At 47.6% G+C, this 18,623-nt stretch overlaps 1 protein-coding gene across 1 annotated transcript in view; it reads right to left on the minus strand.

Moving 5' to 3' along the window:
• Positions 1-1,721: 1,721 nt before the first annotated feature.
• LOC135385814 (uncharacterized) overlaps positions 1,722-18,623 on the minus strand; it is a 261,202-nt gene continuing 244,300 nt past the window's right edge. The window contains exons 5-8 of the mRNA XM_064615343.1: positions 7,404-7,614; positions 7,161-7,294; positions 6,344-6,554; positions 1,722-3,879 (exon numbers count right to left, since the gene is read on the minus strand). Of these exons, the coding sequence (XP_064471413.1) occupies positions 3,791-3,879; positions 6,344-6,554; positions 7,161-7,294; positions 7,404-7,614 (645 nt within the window). The 3' untranslated portion in view covers positions 1,722-3,790. The remainder of the gene's footprint in view (positions 3,880-6,343; positions 6,555-7,160; positions 7,295-7,403; positions 7,615-18,623) is intronic.

Raw genomic sequence — 18,623 nt, forward strand, 5'->3', positions numbered from 1 at the left:
CACTTGGTGGAGGTGCGGCCGCTCCCATCCTCGAGACGATTTTATCGTTGCTTCCCTCGCCTACTGACTGACCTGGAACTTCGCTCCGGACGAGTTTTGCGAGCAGTCGCCATGCTACAAAATCATGCTGAGAGATCTTCTCCTCCTGCTGGGGATGCCCAGCCATCCTCCTCTCCTCGGCCCGCCCCTGCGCTCCGCCAACGCGATCCTCCATTCTTTTCTGGGGCTGACTCTTGTGACATAGAGGACTGGCTAGCCGCTTACATACCAGCATTTACCGTTTACCGTTTACAAAACATACCAGCGCGTCCGTCAGCGGTATTTCTGGCCCCGCATGTATTCCACTGTACTGAGCTACGTGAACTCCTGCTTGGCTTGCCAACAGCAGAAGCCTGCGCCCTCTCCTAGCCCTGGCCTCCTTCATCCTCTTGAGCCGCCGCAACTACCTTTTGATCGCATCGGTCTCGACTTGTTTGGTCCTCTTCCCACATCGTCTACTGGAAAGCGTTGGGTAATCGTTGCAATCGACCACAGCACACGGTATGTCGAGACTGCAGCCCTCGCTTCTGGTACATCTCAGGAAATAGCTGCCTTTTTCATATCTCACATTCTACTTCGCCACGGCGCCCCTCGCGTCCTCATCAGCGACCGTGGTCGCTCCTTCCTCGCCACTTTACTGCGCGACATCTTCCGTGCCTGCGCGGTCGTCCACAAGCCTACCACCGCTTACCATCCTCAGACGAACGGTCTCACAGAACGTTTCAACCGCACTCTCGCCGACATGATCGCCTTTTATGTGTCGGCGCAACATGACAATTGGGATGCCATTCTCCCTTACATCACGTTCGCTTACAATACGGCGGTCCAGTCCACGACACGCTACAGCCCATTTTACCTCCTTTACGGCCGAAACCCCGTTTGTACCATCGACACCATGTTTCCGTATCCCCCTTGTAGCGCCAACAACCCGACACTTGAAGAGGCGACCTCATGCTCCGAGGAATGCCGTCAAATCGCCCGCTGCCGTACCTACGACTCCCAAGCTGCAGCGAAACAGCGCTACGATGAGACGCACCGTGTTGTGTCTCACAAAGTTGGCGATCTGGTCTGGCTTTGGGTACCTCGACGGAAGCCCGGATTCTCCCCCAAATTTTCATGCCGCTACACCGGCCCTTACAGAATCGTGCAGCGGGTTTCTGATGTCAATTACGCCGTTGAGCCTGTGCACTCCCCGCCCGACGCCCGACACCGCGGCTCCGACGTCATCCACGTCTCCCGGCTAAAACCGTGTGTCCTCCCGTCCCCAAACACCGGAGCGATCGCCAGGATGGCTCCCTCTTTGCCCCGGGGGAGATGTGAAGAAGACGAGCAACGGGCAGCCGCTTCGCTATCGTTGGGTTAGCACCCGCCGCTTTCGAATATTGAGCGTCGCTCAGTAAACGGTCTCTTGCCCTCCTATCCTGCCTCTACTGTCCTGCTTACAATATTTATTAGAAGAACAAGAAGAGGGAAAAGGGGAAAGGTAAGCCAAACGGTGTGTCGGCTTGCTATTCCGCAAGTGAATAATCAAAAGTAAATGATAGAACTGCAAAAAGAAATAAAAAAATAGATTAGAGTAATGTGCATGAAGGTGAGGTGTTAGGTTGTGGCACTGAGGAATGAGATGACACAAGACTTGAGGTCGCAGGCTAGCAAGGGATGACGTGCTGTGGTGAGGCAACTGAACATGTGTGAGGCTTTATTGAAATTTCCTAGTGCAGTAATCTTTACAACATCTGCATCACACTGTACACTTGAAACATTTTACTTCAAGTGGTGAAGTAAGTACCATCTTCCATTCATATGTACAACGCAAAGCATTTAGCAGTTATACACCCATATTGCTTCGCCGATTTTTTTTAACATAAAGTCCGGCACGGTCACCCATGCCGAAAATAAAAACGCACATAGATAGCAGAAATTGCTGACTAGATCGCCCCCTCTTTCATGCTTTTACACCTGTGACTGTGCATTTACTCCCGGTCGAAGTTAATCGCATTATTGCAAGAAAGTGAACAAATCCTAAAGGACGCCTTGAAGGCCAGTTCTGATGTCGGCTCCATATATTCCTGGAGGAGCACCGCACCTTGCGTCGCATCACACAACACGACCACAAGCTTTTGGTGTCCCCGTTCGGCTCCCCAGTGACTCTGTGAAGTTCAATGAGCAATGTCTTCAAAGTTTCCAGTTATTTGTCTACAGTTTCCGAAGAAAGATAATCTAGTATACTACGACACCGGTCAAAGCTCATACAGATAGCCTTTCGTTCAATACCCAGGTATGGGCTGTATTTTTGCACAGTCGCGTGCGGACATGACTGTTAGCTATTGCTGTAGTATCATAGAAATCTTACGGAGAGAGGCTAGAAGGAAAGCTGGGGAGGAGAATCGGAGGAGAGCAAAGCACTTGAACGGGGCTCTTCCCTTACTCAATGTATGCTCTCGGAGGCAGCCATATTGAATCAGCCGAGGAAACGTCGTGTATTTCCAGCCCGTGAAAGCAGGCACAGTTCCAAAAACTGTTGCAACACTTGCTCGGTTGCTCCTTTCCTTCCGTCGGCTACATATTTTGTCAGTGTCCGCCCCTATCCAGGCTTGTAGTAAAGGCTGGTTGAGGCAGCGGCAGCGGCGGAGACGGCGACCCCATGTGGCGTCCGTGTCGTGTCTGTTTCTTCGTGTGTGTGTGTGTGTGTGTGTGTATGCGTTTTCATATATCTTACGGTTTCATGGGTTCTGGCGGTGTGTTACTGTTCCAAAAACATTTTTGGCGTTATGTTTGCTGTATGCTTACTGGCTTCCTTTGTTTGCATGCGCCGCGGCAACAGTAGCTGATTCAATATGGCGCTCCCCTCGTCCCAGTTTCGGAGGTTTCCTTCTAGCATACTCCTTAAGATTTCTATGTGTAGTATACTCGCGTCGTTTTGCCAGACAAGCAAGAATTACTCATAATATACGCACACCATCATACACATTCGGAGAGAAATTTCAATGAAATATTCAATCTAAACACACAAAAAATGAAGCATGACCAGACGACCTGTCTAAACAACACCCCACGAATGTGTAAATGCAATTTCATAAATAATTCATGACAATGGGGAAAAGACGTGATCACTCGCCTCGTATGCATGAGTGATTTGTACACCGGTGATCTTACACTGGACAAATAGCGATGGAAATCGAAATAAAGCTGACGATTGGTCCAGTTTTCTGTAAATCAAATGTAACGCGAATGACAGTGTACCAGCACGGACGCAGAATCATAAACTCCATAGATGTCTTTACGCACTCAGGGTTGTTCGAAGCGCAGGCATGCCAAGTGCAAGGTCTGGAACTGCAGCCAGGGCGAAAACTGTAAAACTGGAACGCAAACATAAACAAACACTCCGGGTAGCTAAGAGTGCTTGTACCTGATAGTATGTTGGCCGATTCCGGCACTACAGACTTTTTTGTTTAGATTGGTACACAAAAAGTACCACAAATGCCATCGTACTCTTCCCTAATATTCCCGGTTCACACCAGTTTCCATCAAAACAACATAATACGAAAGCACACATCATTTTCTGTTCAAAAGTGAGTCTAGGATACATAACTGTCCAATAGTGAACACGTTCCTGGGATTGACGGGGTTATCAACTCGTCGTGGGAGCTAACAACTTCTCAAGTCATGTTCCAGCACGTCTTGTATGGAGCGTATAAATTAATTTCATTCTCAACAGGGGCGAACGTCCATTCTATGTGGAAATAGAGGCTCATAGAGCAATGATGAGGAGAACCAAGAGAACGATATATTCGGTCAGGAGTCTCCTCGAATTGAGGTTCATGGATCCACTGGTATTAGCTGCAAAGAACGAAAAAAGTACATCAGCATTCATCGTGGGAAGAACACCGAAAAAGATCGCTAAGTAACACTGAGACTCATAACAAGGAAAAAGGAGCTCTAAGTAACGGAAACCAAGGCTACAGAGTGAGCGAAATTGAGAAGAGGGAGAAATCATTTCAAGTTTTCTTTTTGTCCGCAGTCACCCTGCGCACGTGCAGCATGTCGCCGCACAAATAGGCTGACTCACCTTACGTGTAAATCTACTCCTAATTATTTCATGTTTTTTAAGGGACCCTTCAGGACAGATTCTGTGGGAGAGCTGGCTGCTTCGCGTAGCGTAATGTTTCCTCAGTATACATACGAAACTAATACCCACTGGCGCAGAGAGTGGTGTCTTTGCGTACATTAATGAATATAATAACATAATGGATTTTACTGCGTAGCTTCCTGCACTCATTGGCTGATTGCCTGCATGATCATGTAACTTGATGGAAGAGACGAGAATCGCCGACATTTCGAACAGAGGCTGTTCTTCTTGTGGGCACCGTCCTCATCATTGGCATGGTACTTAAATAGTTTGGGCACTCGTCCTGAGTCTCTTCCCTCAGCATTTCTTCGCCGGTTCGCTGTATTTTGTACCTTTCTACATCGTTGCGCAAGTATTACATGTACGAAGTAACATAACGAATTCGTATCCAGGGCCATGATGTGTATCAGTGCGCATCCAACGTATAGTCCTTTCCCGGACCCTGCATAAGCACGCAGTATCATGTTGCTGCATTTCTCTAAAAACGGTCTACTTAATTGTCATTGGTAATATTAATGATAAATGTTCCGATGCGACGTTTCAGCGCATCTCTCTAGCAGTTGCTAGTGACCGACACTATCTCGCTTTATATGTCGCAATATCTCTTTAAAGGGATGCGATTCCGCAGTGAGACACATACAGCTGTCATTGCAACCAGTCACTCAAAGCTTCCTGCAGTCGCTGCTGCAAAAAAAGAAAACGTATCACTTGCAATGAAAGAGTTTCAAAACGGGACTTCGTCGCCGGTGTACCTGCGTCAGCGTGCTGTGTAATGACGCGGGTTTCATTAAACGGTTTGCAGCGGGCGGCTGACAGCTCGGCGCAGTGATTTCTCCATACCCCCCCCCCTGCGCCCCCCTAACACCCCCAAATGTTCAGTGACACCCCCTAACTTTTCTTGCCTGTGGACCCCCTACAGGGGGCGCCCTAGCGATTTCAGCTTCAGACAGACGTCGGCATTGATATGTTAAGCTGTAATGACGTAACTATAATAATGACCCCCCCCCCCCCAATTTTTCCCAACACCCCTCCGTGCTTGGGATTCTGGATAAACCACTGGCTTGGTGGTGCTTTGTTCGAAAATGTATGCGGGCTTACTCGTGTTCTGGTATGCCTCTGTGCGTGTCGTACTATTTCTCGACACAAATATCCGCCTACGAGCAGTTTATCAGATTATGGACTGGAATGTCGTCCTCAGTTGAAGCCTGAAGAGCGCGTTCGAACGCCGTCTGATTTCGAACACAGTGGTAACAAAGACTAGCGTAAAACATGCGCACTTTGATTCACTCAGAGTGCCCAAGGTATAGTAAGCACGCAACGAAATTACATGCTCATGTAACGCTTGTTCGGTATTTGGTACAGACTGTGCGCGCGCGCAAGTTTCAACTTGATTAGAATGTGTTAGCAAACGCGAAACAGTTGGCGCTTTACGCGCAGCGTGTGTCTATGTTCCAAGATTTTCACCCAACGCGATAACATAAGTGTCGGCGAAAACACTCTATTGTTCTTTCAGTCGTTTTAGATCCACGGAATAGCTAGGACGCGGTCTTGAAAGCCAGTAGAAGCCGATGGCAACGGGGAGCGGCCGACCAGAGAGCCGAACGGGATGGCTCATGATTCGATGACTGAGGGCGCAAATAACGCATTCTGATTGGTCGGAGGCACAGTGTTGTGCCTTCTTCCTAACAATGGACACTGTGGGAGCTGATGCAGCTTCCCGCAGTGAGGTGAAGATATGGTGGCAGGGTGGTGCCGAGACAAGAAAGATGTCGGTGAAAATTCGGTCGGTTCGTAACTTCATAACATAATGGAAAGTTAGAGTTCTAACACCGGCGCTGAGTGAACAAAGGATTTAAGCTATTTAGAAATGCACTTGTGGTGGGTGTTTTCGTGTACTTTTAAGCATTACAACGCCATGTTCCCTAGAGGCATGCCAGCATGGTGTAAGAGGTACCATACGATGTACGCTTGCAAAATAACAGACCCCGAAGCGGTGCACGAACGCCTATTGCAAGAGCGCGAACGAAAACGCACAATACAGCAAGAGCCATTGCGTCCGCGTGTGATAGGCTAATGTGTATCAGGTTTTTGCAATGCGCGGTGTACCTAATATACTTGATTATAAAGGTACAAAGAATTCAAATGTCTTCTCGTCAGCAAGGTAATGTGATATACCTCCTGCTGTCGCTCGAAGGCCAGAACTGTGGTGATCGTTCGCAATTGCTGTTTCCACATTCTTAACACTGATGACGTTTGACAGCGTCGTAGTGCAGCGCAGGTGCATGCGCTCGTCTTCGAAGTCTTCGTGTCGAGCTCGGAAGCGCAGTCCCAGCTCGGCACGTTGCCCGGGGATCCTTGGTTTGCGAACGAGGTATTCCTGTTTCACCTGGGTTTGTAACGAGATAAATTGTACTCATGCAATGACAACCAACCTGGTAGTGGCAATAGAGATTCAGGGACATAAGACATTAGCGTTTTTCATTGAATAATTAAGTGCGCTGCCCCTGTTGGCTTATTTGGCTTCGATAGGATAGCTATTGATTACCTGACGTAAGCCAGCACAGTATGTCGTTTTGAAACTTCTTTGTGCCCATAACGACATTTTCATCAAAGAAAAAATGCACTGACTCGTTTTTAGTGAACTGACAACTGCCGGGTGCAGAGTGCCCGTCGGATTGCCAATGTCGTTTCGTCGTTGTCCTATTATACATGTGGAAAGATGGTACCAAAACTCTTCCGCTCATTTCACTACAACATTCACATTTATCATCACTACAACTCTCAAGATCATACCCTAAAGCTATTACTTAAAATAGCATTGTACATGGTGTATTAATCAATGCATCAATAATCAGATAAGTGACTGAAGCCACCTATGTGGATGGCAACTGTGGCCGAAAGCAACTTCACACATGAAGCGATTTCTTTTACTTTTGATGCGTTTTTTTCTTTACTTTTTTTTACTGAGGCGCTCGTAAGCTGTAAGACGTACCTCTTTGTCGTTGATAAACCACATGAGTTCTTGCGCAAAGTCATACTTTGCAGATTTGCAGGTAAGGTCTACCAGATCTCCTATCCTGTACTTCGGTCTGCCGCCCTCAATTGTAGGACTGTCACGTGATGTCTCTGTAACAGAGGCAATGATATCGCGGTTCGCTCATTGCCAACTTTATGTTAATGATGTAAGCACAATGAAAGTTCAGTATACATTATTGCTTTTGTTTTTGTAACTTACCTGGGTATGGGACAGGAGGCACCGTGTCACCGACAATAAGCTCGTCACTAGATATGGGCAGTACCTCGGAGATGACGCTGACGCACTTCAGTTTGAGCATGACGCCAGCGAGGTGCTTTGACTGCACTACGAATGTCAGGCTTGAACTGGAACTTTGGAGTGTTTGGAAGTCGATTTCTGGGTCGTGATCCTTCACATAATTCAACGGTACCTGCAACGGATGCGACGGATTTGAATGTTGTGATATAAGAAACTATGTACAGCTTGATTTGATGATAATGTGTGCTCAGCCGACTAATTTGAAATCTGAAGCAAAGAGCTTCCTAGATAAAGCAATATGGGTATGAGAACGAGACCGCTCAATACGTCAGATCAGGCAGGCAGATCCCATCGACCTCCTGGATTTTCATTATCTTTTTTAACATTTAGTAGCTCATCATATATGATGATAAACAGCGATGAAACGAATAATTTCTACCGAACAGTTTTTGTGCAAAAAAAAAAAAGTAATCGAGAAAATCCGGCTTTGAATTCGAGTGTTTAGCTATCGCAGTTTTTGCAAGCGCATATGTCCTGAGTTTTAAAAGACATTCTTGCAAATTTTCTTGGTGCTTTAGTATGCATCCAGGCCAGCAGGCCAAGAGCAAATTTTGGCGCGCAGGTCCAACGCTCTGTGATATAAAAAATGACGGATATTCTCTCTCGCACAGTTTTGTTCCAATTCCGACGCCTGATTTCTCTGGATGTAAATGTTCCTCTTTGCTATATTTGGCAACGGTTTACTCAGATTTTAATACTCTTTCTTCTGATGTATCTATCATGCATGTACCTCTTACAGATATCTGCTGAAACAGGTAAACGTTTAGGCATATTTCGAAAAAACAAGGAGTTTGCGCGGAAGAAGTGCAAGGGCGCAGGCGAGCTGGTACATGATAATACGAAGGGAACCCAGAGACAGGGGAAAGGAAACACGAAACACACGCGACGTTGAGTTTGCGCGCCGGTTTCTCGAAAAGGCCCCTTTGTATTTCAATAATATGTTGCCAGGACAGGGCGCCATGTTAGATCCTTCCTCAGCTGTAAAAAGAATCATGCTTCAAAAGCTGTGCGCTGGCGATGAGCACGTTAAACCGCGGCCCTACTCTGCGCGTGTACCTGTCGGAGCGGGACTGGCGGTACCGCGGGACGGCGGCTCTTTGTCGATGTCTTACGAGAAAGAAAATGAACAATTTTGTGTAATCAAAAGTGGTAGATTATGTACATGCATTTGCAAGTCTGCGGAAGTGAAAACAGTATTCCGTAATGACAATGATAAACTATTTCACTCAGTTTCTATGAAAGCGTAACTCTTCTGTATTCACTGTGCGTGGTACAGGCTATGGAAGTCCATCGGGCTTCATTTTCCGGAATCTTGCTTTGCCACACCTGCGACCCTTGTATACTCGTTGATGCAGTACATTTACCCGTTCCTTTTTCATTTGCATTCGAAAAGAAATCACGTTCCTAGCGCGTAGACAATTTCAGTGAATTTTGAAGCATTATTTGTCATAATTGTGGCTTCGATACTAACTATACGGCGGTATTGGTACATCTGGAAGGGATCCGGTGCTGCGTTTCCGAGATTTTGCGGCTGCCGCTGTTATAAACACAGTGCATTTTAAAACACTATTTCTAATCATTCTGGCCTTTGCGCCATCGATACGACGGCAGTGGTCCGTTTTAAAGCGGTTCGATGCAGTGTTTTCAAAATTTTTGGAGCCACCGCTGCTACAATACGCACTGTACCACTGTGTATCCCAGTTGTATTCGTCAGTGCCCGACTCCTGCCTCTCATCCTCATTACCTTCATCTTTCTTTTTATCATCTATGTATTTATCTAATCCTTCTTTCACCTTTGGTTAGTTCATCCTTTACTTCCCGATTCTTTTCATTTCTTATTATTTATTTTATTCAATTTTAATTTAATTTATTTTTTTCGGAATAGCAAGCCAACATACCGTTTGGCTGACCTTTCCTTCTTTTTTCTTCGTTCTGAAGAATATACCCCCACCCCCACAAACTTGTACGAAGTGGTAAACCGTAGGTAGCACACTTTACAACGTTCACTGGCACCGCAATATAGCAGCAACACGAAGTCATCATAATGCTACTTCTCTGGTTGTAACAGTCCCATAAAAGTGACACATAACTGATTTGTTAATGCACCGTTGTGATCGCAGCAAGTCGAATATAAGACCCCTAAAGATCTTCACCCCTCACTATACCAGCGCGTGCCCCAGTGAGGACAAAGTGGTGCATGGTATGGATACTTTAAAATGTTCACAGCTCCCGCAACAGCGATAACACGGAATCCTGAAATCCCGCCACAGACCTGATCAGCGGGTGCCGCAAGATAATTCTTATTCGTGAGTGCCTTCATTATAGGAATTGCCTTCATTCATCGGAAAATAGGGTTGCCAGATTTGGCTGCTTTGCGCCAAATTGCTTACTTTCTGGCTGTCGTGGCGCCAATATTTGGGCGATGGCGACTTAGCTATTTCCTGGCTACTCTGTGGATACTTCTTGGCGCTACATTTGGAAATTTTGTGTACCTAAAACGAGATATATCTCGTTTTAGATACACAAAATGGTTGGTGGTACACAAAGGTACACAAAAAGTGTTGGTGAAGCCCCGCCTATAGGCCAGGTTTCGGGAAGGCCTATAGGCCGGGCTTCACCAACACTGGTTAATGTTGAACCGAGATCAAGGGTTACTAAAATTTGAGGTTAACACTCAATTCTTTCTTATAAACCTTAGTTGGTGATGTGATGAATGTTTCAGTGGCAGTGACCGCCTTTAGTGAAGCAGAGTTAACTGTTAAATTCAAATTAAGAGACCGTTGATGCCGGTTCAAATGTTAATCGGCATTGGTGAAGCCGGGCCAAAGTTTTCATCGTGACGACACATCGAATGCCGAAGTAGATGCATTGCATTCGTTCCTCAATCCGTTGATGACGGAGAATCGGTATGACGTCCTAACGAAATCTATTGTTTCTGTGCCGTAGTTTTGCTTTCTGTGCATGGTCAATTGTGCCGTGTAGTGTAGCTCATCATAATAGTTCTGTCTCCACGTAAAGGTGCGTCTCGTCGTTGTACGAATTATCAAGGTTGACCAGGTTAAGGTCAAAAAAGGTTTCTCATTGGTTAGGTCCTAACCTTTAGGCTGTGGCCACTAGGCTGGCTATGTTTCGTTCTCGGGTGAAGTTTCGCGTGGAACTTAAATCATGTGGACCCTGGTCTTTCCTTTTTTTTTCTGAACGTATCGTGTGCCTAAAGAACTGTACCCAACCAATAGGCCTCTATCTGAGAAACGTCATCGTGACGTTGGTAGGCAGACTGAAACCGAAACAAATCAGAAGGGGACGGCTGGGTTCCACGAATGGGCACTTGTTCGCTGCCTCCTATTGAAAGAAAAGTGAGGCTGCAGTTCGCGTCCTTTTCAGGGACCATCGTAATCCCCTCAAGACCGTGGCTTTCGGGCGCGACCTTGTTCACGCCTAGCGTCGAGCGTAGTTCAACTCTATCGAATTGGTGACGCTTTCGAACACTATGATGTCATTTGTTTACAAACATGGAGATGTCTATTGGTCAATATGTATCACATGTGTTGTAGTGCAAATGACAGTTCCGCATTCGTGGTGCTATTACCTTAAGGAACGCAGATAATACCTCCACAATCGGTTACATACACGGAAACTTGTCTACTTTCGGCTACTTTCTCAGTGCGCGTTCGCGACTTTCCAGGATTTTGACCTGCCAACCCTGGGACGGAGAGTGCGCTCATAACATCCTCATACACCAGAACGCAATGCGTTTTCAGTGCACCCATGATAGGCCTGAGCGACTGTTTGACTTCACCCACCATCTCCTGAGCTAAGAAAGACAAAGAAGAAGACGGGGGTCTCTCACGCGCATTTCACCACCACGACCCCCAAGTTTACTACGGGATGATGACTGGGGAGTTTCACCGCCGGGGGCGATACTCTACCCCATTGCTGGTGGTGATGCGGGGAATGAAATAATGAGCCCCTTCACAATAAGGATCGAAGTCCTGTGTTGTCCAGAAAGGTGAAGCCTTGAGGGCAGACCGTTGGTGTGCTGAGGGTGGCCAGGGACCAAGCAATTTTGTGGGAGAAAGGGGGCGGGAGTCTAGCTCGTTGAGGGATCCGGAGAGTACGGTTCGGGAAGGTTGGTAGTGTGTGCAATGGAGACGAATGTGCTCCAGATCTTTAAAAGCACCGCAGTGGGTGCATTGGGGAGAGGCAACTTTTCCCAAGCGGTAGCGCCTCTGTGCTATGAAGGCCACATCGAGGCGCATTCGATGAACTAATGCGGCATCTTGACGAGAGATATGTGCAGGGTATGAGGGTTTGACCCTCATACCCTCCCCTCCCTGAACCGAGGAGCCGTGATTCCACGAGCGCAGCTAGTAGCTCAAGCCTGGGGAGCCTATGTCTCTTCAAGCTACTAGAGCCTTCGCGATTACGAACTTCACCTGTGGCATGCTCTCTGAGTCGAAGCGTAGGTAGACTAGGGAACCCTAAGCGTGTAGACTTGCGTCACAAAAGACGTGGATTGACAGGTGATCGGGATTGATGCACGGGCGTGCATAAAAGAGTCGAGGTAAGCGAACTTCATCCAAAGCCGGTATGCCATCGCACCAAGATTGCCACTTAAAGGTGTGCTCTGAGGAGAGCGGCTCGTCCCATCCTAGGCCGGCTAACCATAACTGTTGGAACAAAATATTGCCAGTTACTACGAAGGGTGATAGCATGCCAAATGGATACAAGCTGGAGGACGCCACGCTTGGTGCTTTCTGGGCACATGAGGAAGTCCAGGAGCGAAGTGAGAGAGCAAGTACTTGTGTCATTCTGTCTCGACCAGCTCAGTCCGAGTACACTCTTCGTGGGAAGCGGCGTGCTTTCAGTGCTAGCAACGCCGTCATGAAAGAATCTCTCTCGCATCTCGTGCGCATTAGACGTCCATTTGCTGACTCGAATGCTAGCGGCGTTGAAAATCAGCAGTGTTTCCTGGTAAAGGGACACCGCATCTTCCATGTTGTTGGCACCTGTTATGAGGTCGTCAACATGGAACTGATCAGGCAGAAGACACGCCGTATCAGGATAGTGCGGTAACTGAGTGTAAAGATGATGTCGAATCGTAGCCGCCAACAAGAATGGGCTGGATGTGGCATCGAAAGGCACTCGCGTCATGCGCCATGTTTGTAATGGAGGGAGGTCGTCCATGCTTCTGCGAGAAGTCTCATACGAAAGGGAACGAAGGCAATCACTGTCCAAAGGTTCCATGAGTATTTGTAAAAATGCCTCCTCGAAATCGGCTGTTAAATATTTGATCCGGAAGAATCCGGTTAGGAGGAACCTCTCGTTGATAAGACGGAGGTCGTCCTGAGAAACTGGTCCTCCTGAGACACCCGCGACAACACATGACGGTGATGCTCCCTATATTCGGACTCTAATGCGCAATACTCTGGCTCTCCAGTACGAGTGGGCAATAGTAGTCCAAAGGGGGTGAGGGTATGAGGGTGTGGTTTGGCATGTGCGCGTACAACTGCGTACAACATACATTGCATGTTAATTGTCGATTCAGACCATATGCTACTTTCCCCTTCCTTGAAGCTACTTTGTAGACGACTCCAACTCGCCTCACAATAGACATTTCGAGAAAAGTGCCCGCTCCCCCAAGTGAGCAGCGCAAGGCGTCTTCGAATGTTTGAGAGACACTGCTCTGTCGTCTGCTTTTTCCTGACAGGCCACGTGGAATGTTTAGCGATGCTTTTACTTTGTGAGCAATGAATGTCGCGTACTGTTGGTTTCCTTTGAGTGTTTAAGGCATACAATGAGCGCATGGCTTGCTCTTGAGAACACTGGCTACCTCTTCCGCGTCCGTTACAACCGGCGTAACGCTATCGGACGATCACTTTCACAGAGAGATGTAACCAGAGCGTCTGCAATCTGCATAGCGTCTGCGCATGCGCCGGCAGCAGCAAACAGGAAACTGGCGCTCCAACTTCCCATGATACCTCGGGCGTCACAGGTGGCGCTGGCTTTTCTCAAAAGGTCTACTTGTTGGGTCGTCGCACAAACACACAAGGTGTAACGCCATGAACCATACATGACCTTCAAACGAAATTATCACCCAAAGTGTAAATTTCTGTCCATATGCCATCTCCTGAACTACTGACACTACACCGACATCAAGGAAGAGAAGGATTCATGTTTTACGTAAATCCTTCTTATGCGGGACTTCGCTAAGACATTCCACATGCTTACTAAATCCTTCATCTCTGTATTAGCGCTGCTTAGACGTCCAGATTCGATACAGACGCCTACATCCTTACGACTTCATAACCTTGAAAGACTGACAATATTAATAATTGGGAGTAGATTTACATGTAAGGTGAGTCTGCCAGCGATTGTGTGGCTACATCCTGCGCGTGCCCCAGGGTAGGAGTGCGGATAATTTCGACCACCTGGTGTTCTTTTCACATGCGCTGGAAATCACACCGTGCGGGAAGCAATGTTTCCTCCCCACATTGCTGCCGTCCTCGGCCGTGACTGAACCCGAGATGTCGAGTTCAGTATGCCGACACGTTAATTGAAAGACTGGAAGTTGCGCCATAGCTTGAAAGACTGGAAGTTGTGCCGCAAACACTCTTCCTTGCATACATGTATCTTACGATATACGCTTACCGTACGGAAAATTACGGTCATTACGTCTCTGTGATCGCGTGAACATTACAGACTGTACTGTATGCATGATCAAATGACTGCCTGCTCGAATCGGCATTGAACCCGAAGTCCAGAGCAGTCGTTTTTTACAAATCCTACACAAGTCTCCAGACATCTTGTTCATTTTACAACTCCATACAGACTTTCGATTATCTTGCTCGGTACCAGGTGACGAAAAAAAACAAACAAACACATGAGCTCTCATTTGGCTACGACATTGTCATGCACGCTTTCGCTCGTGACGTTCAAATGTACTTGTCCTGTACACCCCGAGTCCATACTTCTTTACCTGCTGGTACTTGAGCTGCAAACACTCTGGCAATGCGACGGCAAGGCTAGAGGGAGGCTGCCATTAGTAACTTTCAAAGGAGAAATGAGGCGGCATTTAACGTGGAACGAAACTCTGTCTCATTCTTCAAGGTGTCCATCAGGAGCCACCATGCAAAATATACGAATATATTGGGGAGGCGTGTTAGCTTAGCTCATTTGGTAGAGCCCTGGACCGGTAATCCAGAAGACGTGGGTTCGAGTCCTGCAGCGAGCTAACCTTTTCAGTGACTGCCTTCTTTCTTCGTTCATTGTTCTTAGGCGCTTGATGCTTGTGTCTTTGTCCTTTCTTCTGTGTTCCAACCTCAGAATATTAATTTCCACCATGCAAGATATTTTCGCTCAGCGGTGTATTATAACCGCGCAATCCAATTTTCAAAAACAGTCGCAGAAAGCAGCCGAGTGTGACGTAGGGAAGTCCAACGCCATTTTCCTTTGCTTCTCTCTTCTCAGCTCATGCGCCGCTTATACCTGCTTGAGCTGTGCTGTTCGACGTCACGACTCACGTGCGCGAGTACCCTATTACGTCACGACGTACCCTCGTTCTCCAGTACGCTGTTTTCACGAGTGCGGGATTTTTTAAATGTTCGTGGAACAGAAGCCTCGCGCGCGTACTGACCACCCGTATTCTGGCTCTGCCCTCAGGGATCCTTCGAGCTTCGCGGGGCCCTCTCAGTACCCTTGGCAATTCATTGGGCACGCACTCGATGTGCGTGCAGGAACCGCTGCCCAGGCTATTGAAGCGGACCTGGGATCCCTCAGGACTAAACGAGATTACGGCGGTAGGTCACCTGCACCCGTCGTTCTTTTGAAGGCCTCATTTTATTCGTTGCAGAACACGCCGCAGCGACGAAAAAAAAATGTAGTGTCACATCAGTGCTCCTTTAAAGGTCGCTTCCACAGTTGACTCACATTTGTACTGTTGCGTGTCAAGCCACAACCTGCCTAGCCCACTCATGTGTATCAGCTCCCTGCCCAGCACGGCCTGAATACCATGGTCATACAGTGTCGTAGGACCTGGGCTTTAGGATGCGAAAAGAGCTTTGACAGCCTCTGCATTTCTTCAAAGCCACCTCTCCAGGTAACCCAGACGTCAAGTTACCGATGCCGATGTTTCGATTGAGCACGAGAGGGTTGGATAGGAAAATTCCCGGCTTTCAATTACTTATTTGCATTTAGGCGGCATGATTGCATTTCTACGACGTGGGCTGAGCACTGCCGCGGCTGCCGCGGTGCTTGCGACGAAGAAAGCGCTATCCTGTATTTCACGAGTTGTTGACATGTGTCGCGTGCCTATCATGCCATCCACGACCGAATTATCTTCTCCATTCACTACTTCGGCTTTTTTTTTTCCCGTCAAGGGACGTAAAAACCGCTCGCGGTGCACTCAGGGTTTGGAGTACAAGTCGTCTCTTGCCCAACAACAATATCGAACACCCGCTGTCCCGTTGGGATAATAGAGTTCTGGACAGGCAATAACCATTACCGAGAGAAAGCTCCAGCGTCTGCGGTATACTTTTATTTGTCCGTGCGTCACCCACGGCCCTGTCACAATAGAGTGCAGTCACGCTTGTTTGTCCTGCCATCGGCGTCTAATAGCTTCGTCTGTTTACTCGCCTAACTCAATGAAGTGTAGAAAAACGTTGCCATCAAACTCATAATGCTGTGAACTGTTAGTAAAAAGCGTTCTACGAACAGAAGTATGCGTTTGTTGAAGGAGGGGGCTCGAGAGCGTAAGCAAACGTGCAAGCCGCTTTGTAAAGGCTTGAACGATCTATATAGGGGGCACAAATGGTGTTTAATCATTGTTGTCACCACTAAGAGCACAGTGAGTTTGTAAACGGAGCTAGGTTTCCGAATCAGCAACAACAACAATTAACCTTCATTCGTTCGGTTCGTTCCCATGCACATTAAACACCACTTTTTCATCAGCACCATGCATTTCCAGATATTCAATGCTCATATCTTTTGTTTAAGTCATCTCCATGTGTACATTGGACGGAGAGTGCACTGAGGCGCAGGAAGGCCATGACCTGAACGTGAAATATACTTTATACACTTAAACATGTAGGAAAGACATACTGGCGGGCAATTGTTTTTCTCGTTGCTTCTTTCCTGTGGAGCACTGCGACCCTGGCGTCGTAGCACAATATACTAGCCAAGGTACTTCCTTTTTCGTTTTTGCTTTACGCAACGCAAGAAATTCATTAATACATAACCACATATGGCACCGTGTTGAGAGAAAATTGGGTTCTGACGCTAATTTTTAAACGGGGGAGACACTACAGTTCAGAAGGTCCGAATCTATTTCGTTGAGGTCCCAAAGGAATATTGTCAAGATGAATTTCATCATCAACGTCGTCATAGTCACTTCGAGAATCCTCTTCAGAAGTAAGTGTTTGGCATTCGTATTTGTTCGTCCGGCAATCCGGAAACCTTTTGTTCGACTGGAAACCTGACTCGTCCTGTGGCCGCCTGAGGACAACGGATGGTCCTGTGAGACGCTCTAAGGCACACGTCTGCACGGTTCACTATGAAGGCGGACCAAGATGCACAGTCCCACCGAAAGAAATGTTCCCATCTCAGACAAACAAAGAGGTCGGTAACAAAGGCACAAGCACGACAGTTACGACCTGTTTCTCTCACCAGTTCTTACAAATTGGCAGAGACGTAAGTGCCTGTACCCGTACCACTGAAATCGTGAAATCACTACCCACGAAAACCGTAACGGCGGCAATGTCAACGCACAGTGATTGCATTAGCCAGATGCTAGTTCATGGCCAGACCATTATCCATGGCTATCGACCGCTTTACAGCTCACTGCCGAGGCACACTGGATATTCGAAGATTTGAGATACCCTAGTTGTGATGCCTTGGAGTGGCTTGATGACTACGAAGACAATCTCGTAAGGCACTGCGTCGTATTGTACTTCAAAACATTGGTTTATGTGGTGAAAATATTTCGAACAAGCTTACAAAATATACTCTTCCGCAATCACGATGGCGTACCGACCACAAAGCAGAAACCGAGCACACAGATGTAACTGCAAGATGGATCACATTCTACGTACATTCCATATGATTAATGGTGTTGCAAACGCGTCATCGCCGACAGAAACATGTTGAGAAACTGTTCTCGAAATATATTGTGAGAACCCGGCGGTGTTGCGGAACTGTATAGGTTCACCAAAGGAGTTGACCAGGGACCTGAGGCCAGACCTTCAACTTGTCGATATTTCGAGGCAAGAACTAAACACATCACATTCCCATGATTCGTCCCGTGCCCTTGCGCGACGACCAACAACAACAACTTTATTTTTAAGATGATGAATGGGGAGTTTCATCGCCAGGGGCGATACTCTACCGAAATTGCTGATGTTCATGCGAGGAATGAAATAATGAGCCCCTTCACAATAAGGTTCGAAGTTCCATGGTATCCAAAAATGCCAAAAGAGCTATGAGGGCACAGCGTTGGTGGGCTGATTTGGCCACGGACCAAGCAATTTTGAGAGAGAGAGAGAGGGTGGGGGAGGCAAGAGTCGAGCTGGTTAAGTGACCCGGAGAGTGCGGTTCGGGAACCTTGATAGTGTGGGCAATGCAGAAGATTGTGCTTTAGATCTTCTACAGTACCGCAGTGACAGCATGTGGGAGAGTCAACTTGTATCAAGTGGTAACGCCACTGAGCTGTAAAAGCAACATCGGGTCGCATTCGATGAGTTAATGCAGCATCTTGACGAGAGGTGTTTCGTGGCATGCGGAAAGCGAGCGTGTGGTCAACTCTTCTCAGCATAGGTGGGGGGGGGGGGGGGGTGTCAGATGTCCATTGGCGGGAAGCTAGGGGTGTCACGAGGCGTCGAAGAGTGGAACGACGGTCTACTCTCAGCAGCGCAATACTCGTCCGTCTCCCAGACGAGAGAGATGCTTCTGCTGCGCTGTCGGTCTGTTCATTCCCCACGACGCCACAATGTGCTGGAACCCACTGGAGAACCAGCCTGTGCCCTGCTTCGTACAGAAGGTGGCAAGTCATTAACAGATCCGTCATCAGGGGTGCCCGTGAGCCTCGTACCCAAGAGTTTTCAATAGAACAGCTTGTAGTGCAGATTT

Source organism: Ornithodoros turicata, chromosome 2, assembly GCF_037126465.1.
Source record: "Ornithodoros turicata isolate Travis chromosome 2, ASM3712646v1, whole genome shotgun sequence".
Lineage (NCBI taxonomy): Eukaryota > Metazoa > Arthropoda > Arachnida > Ixodida > Argasidae > Ornithodoros > Ornithodoros turicata.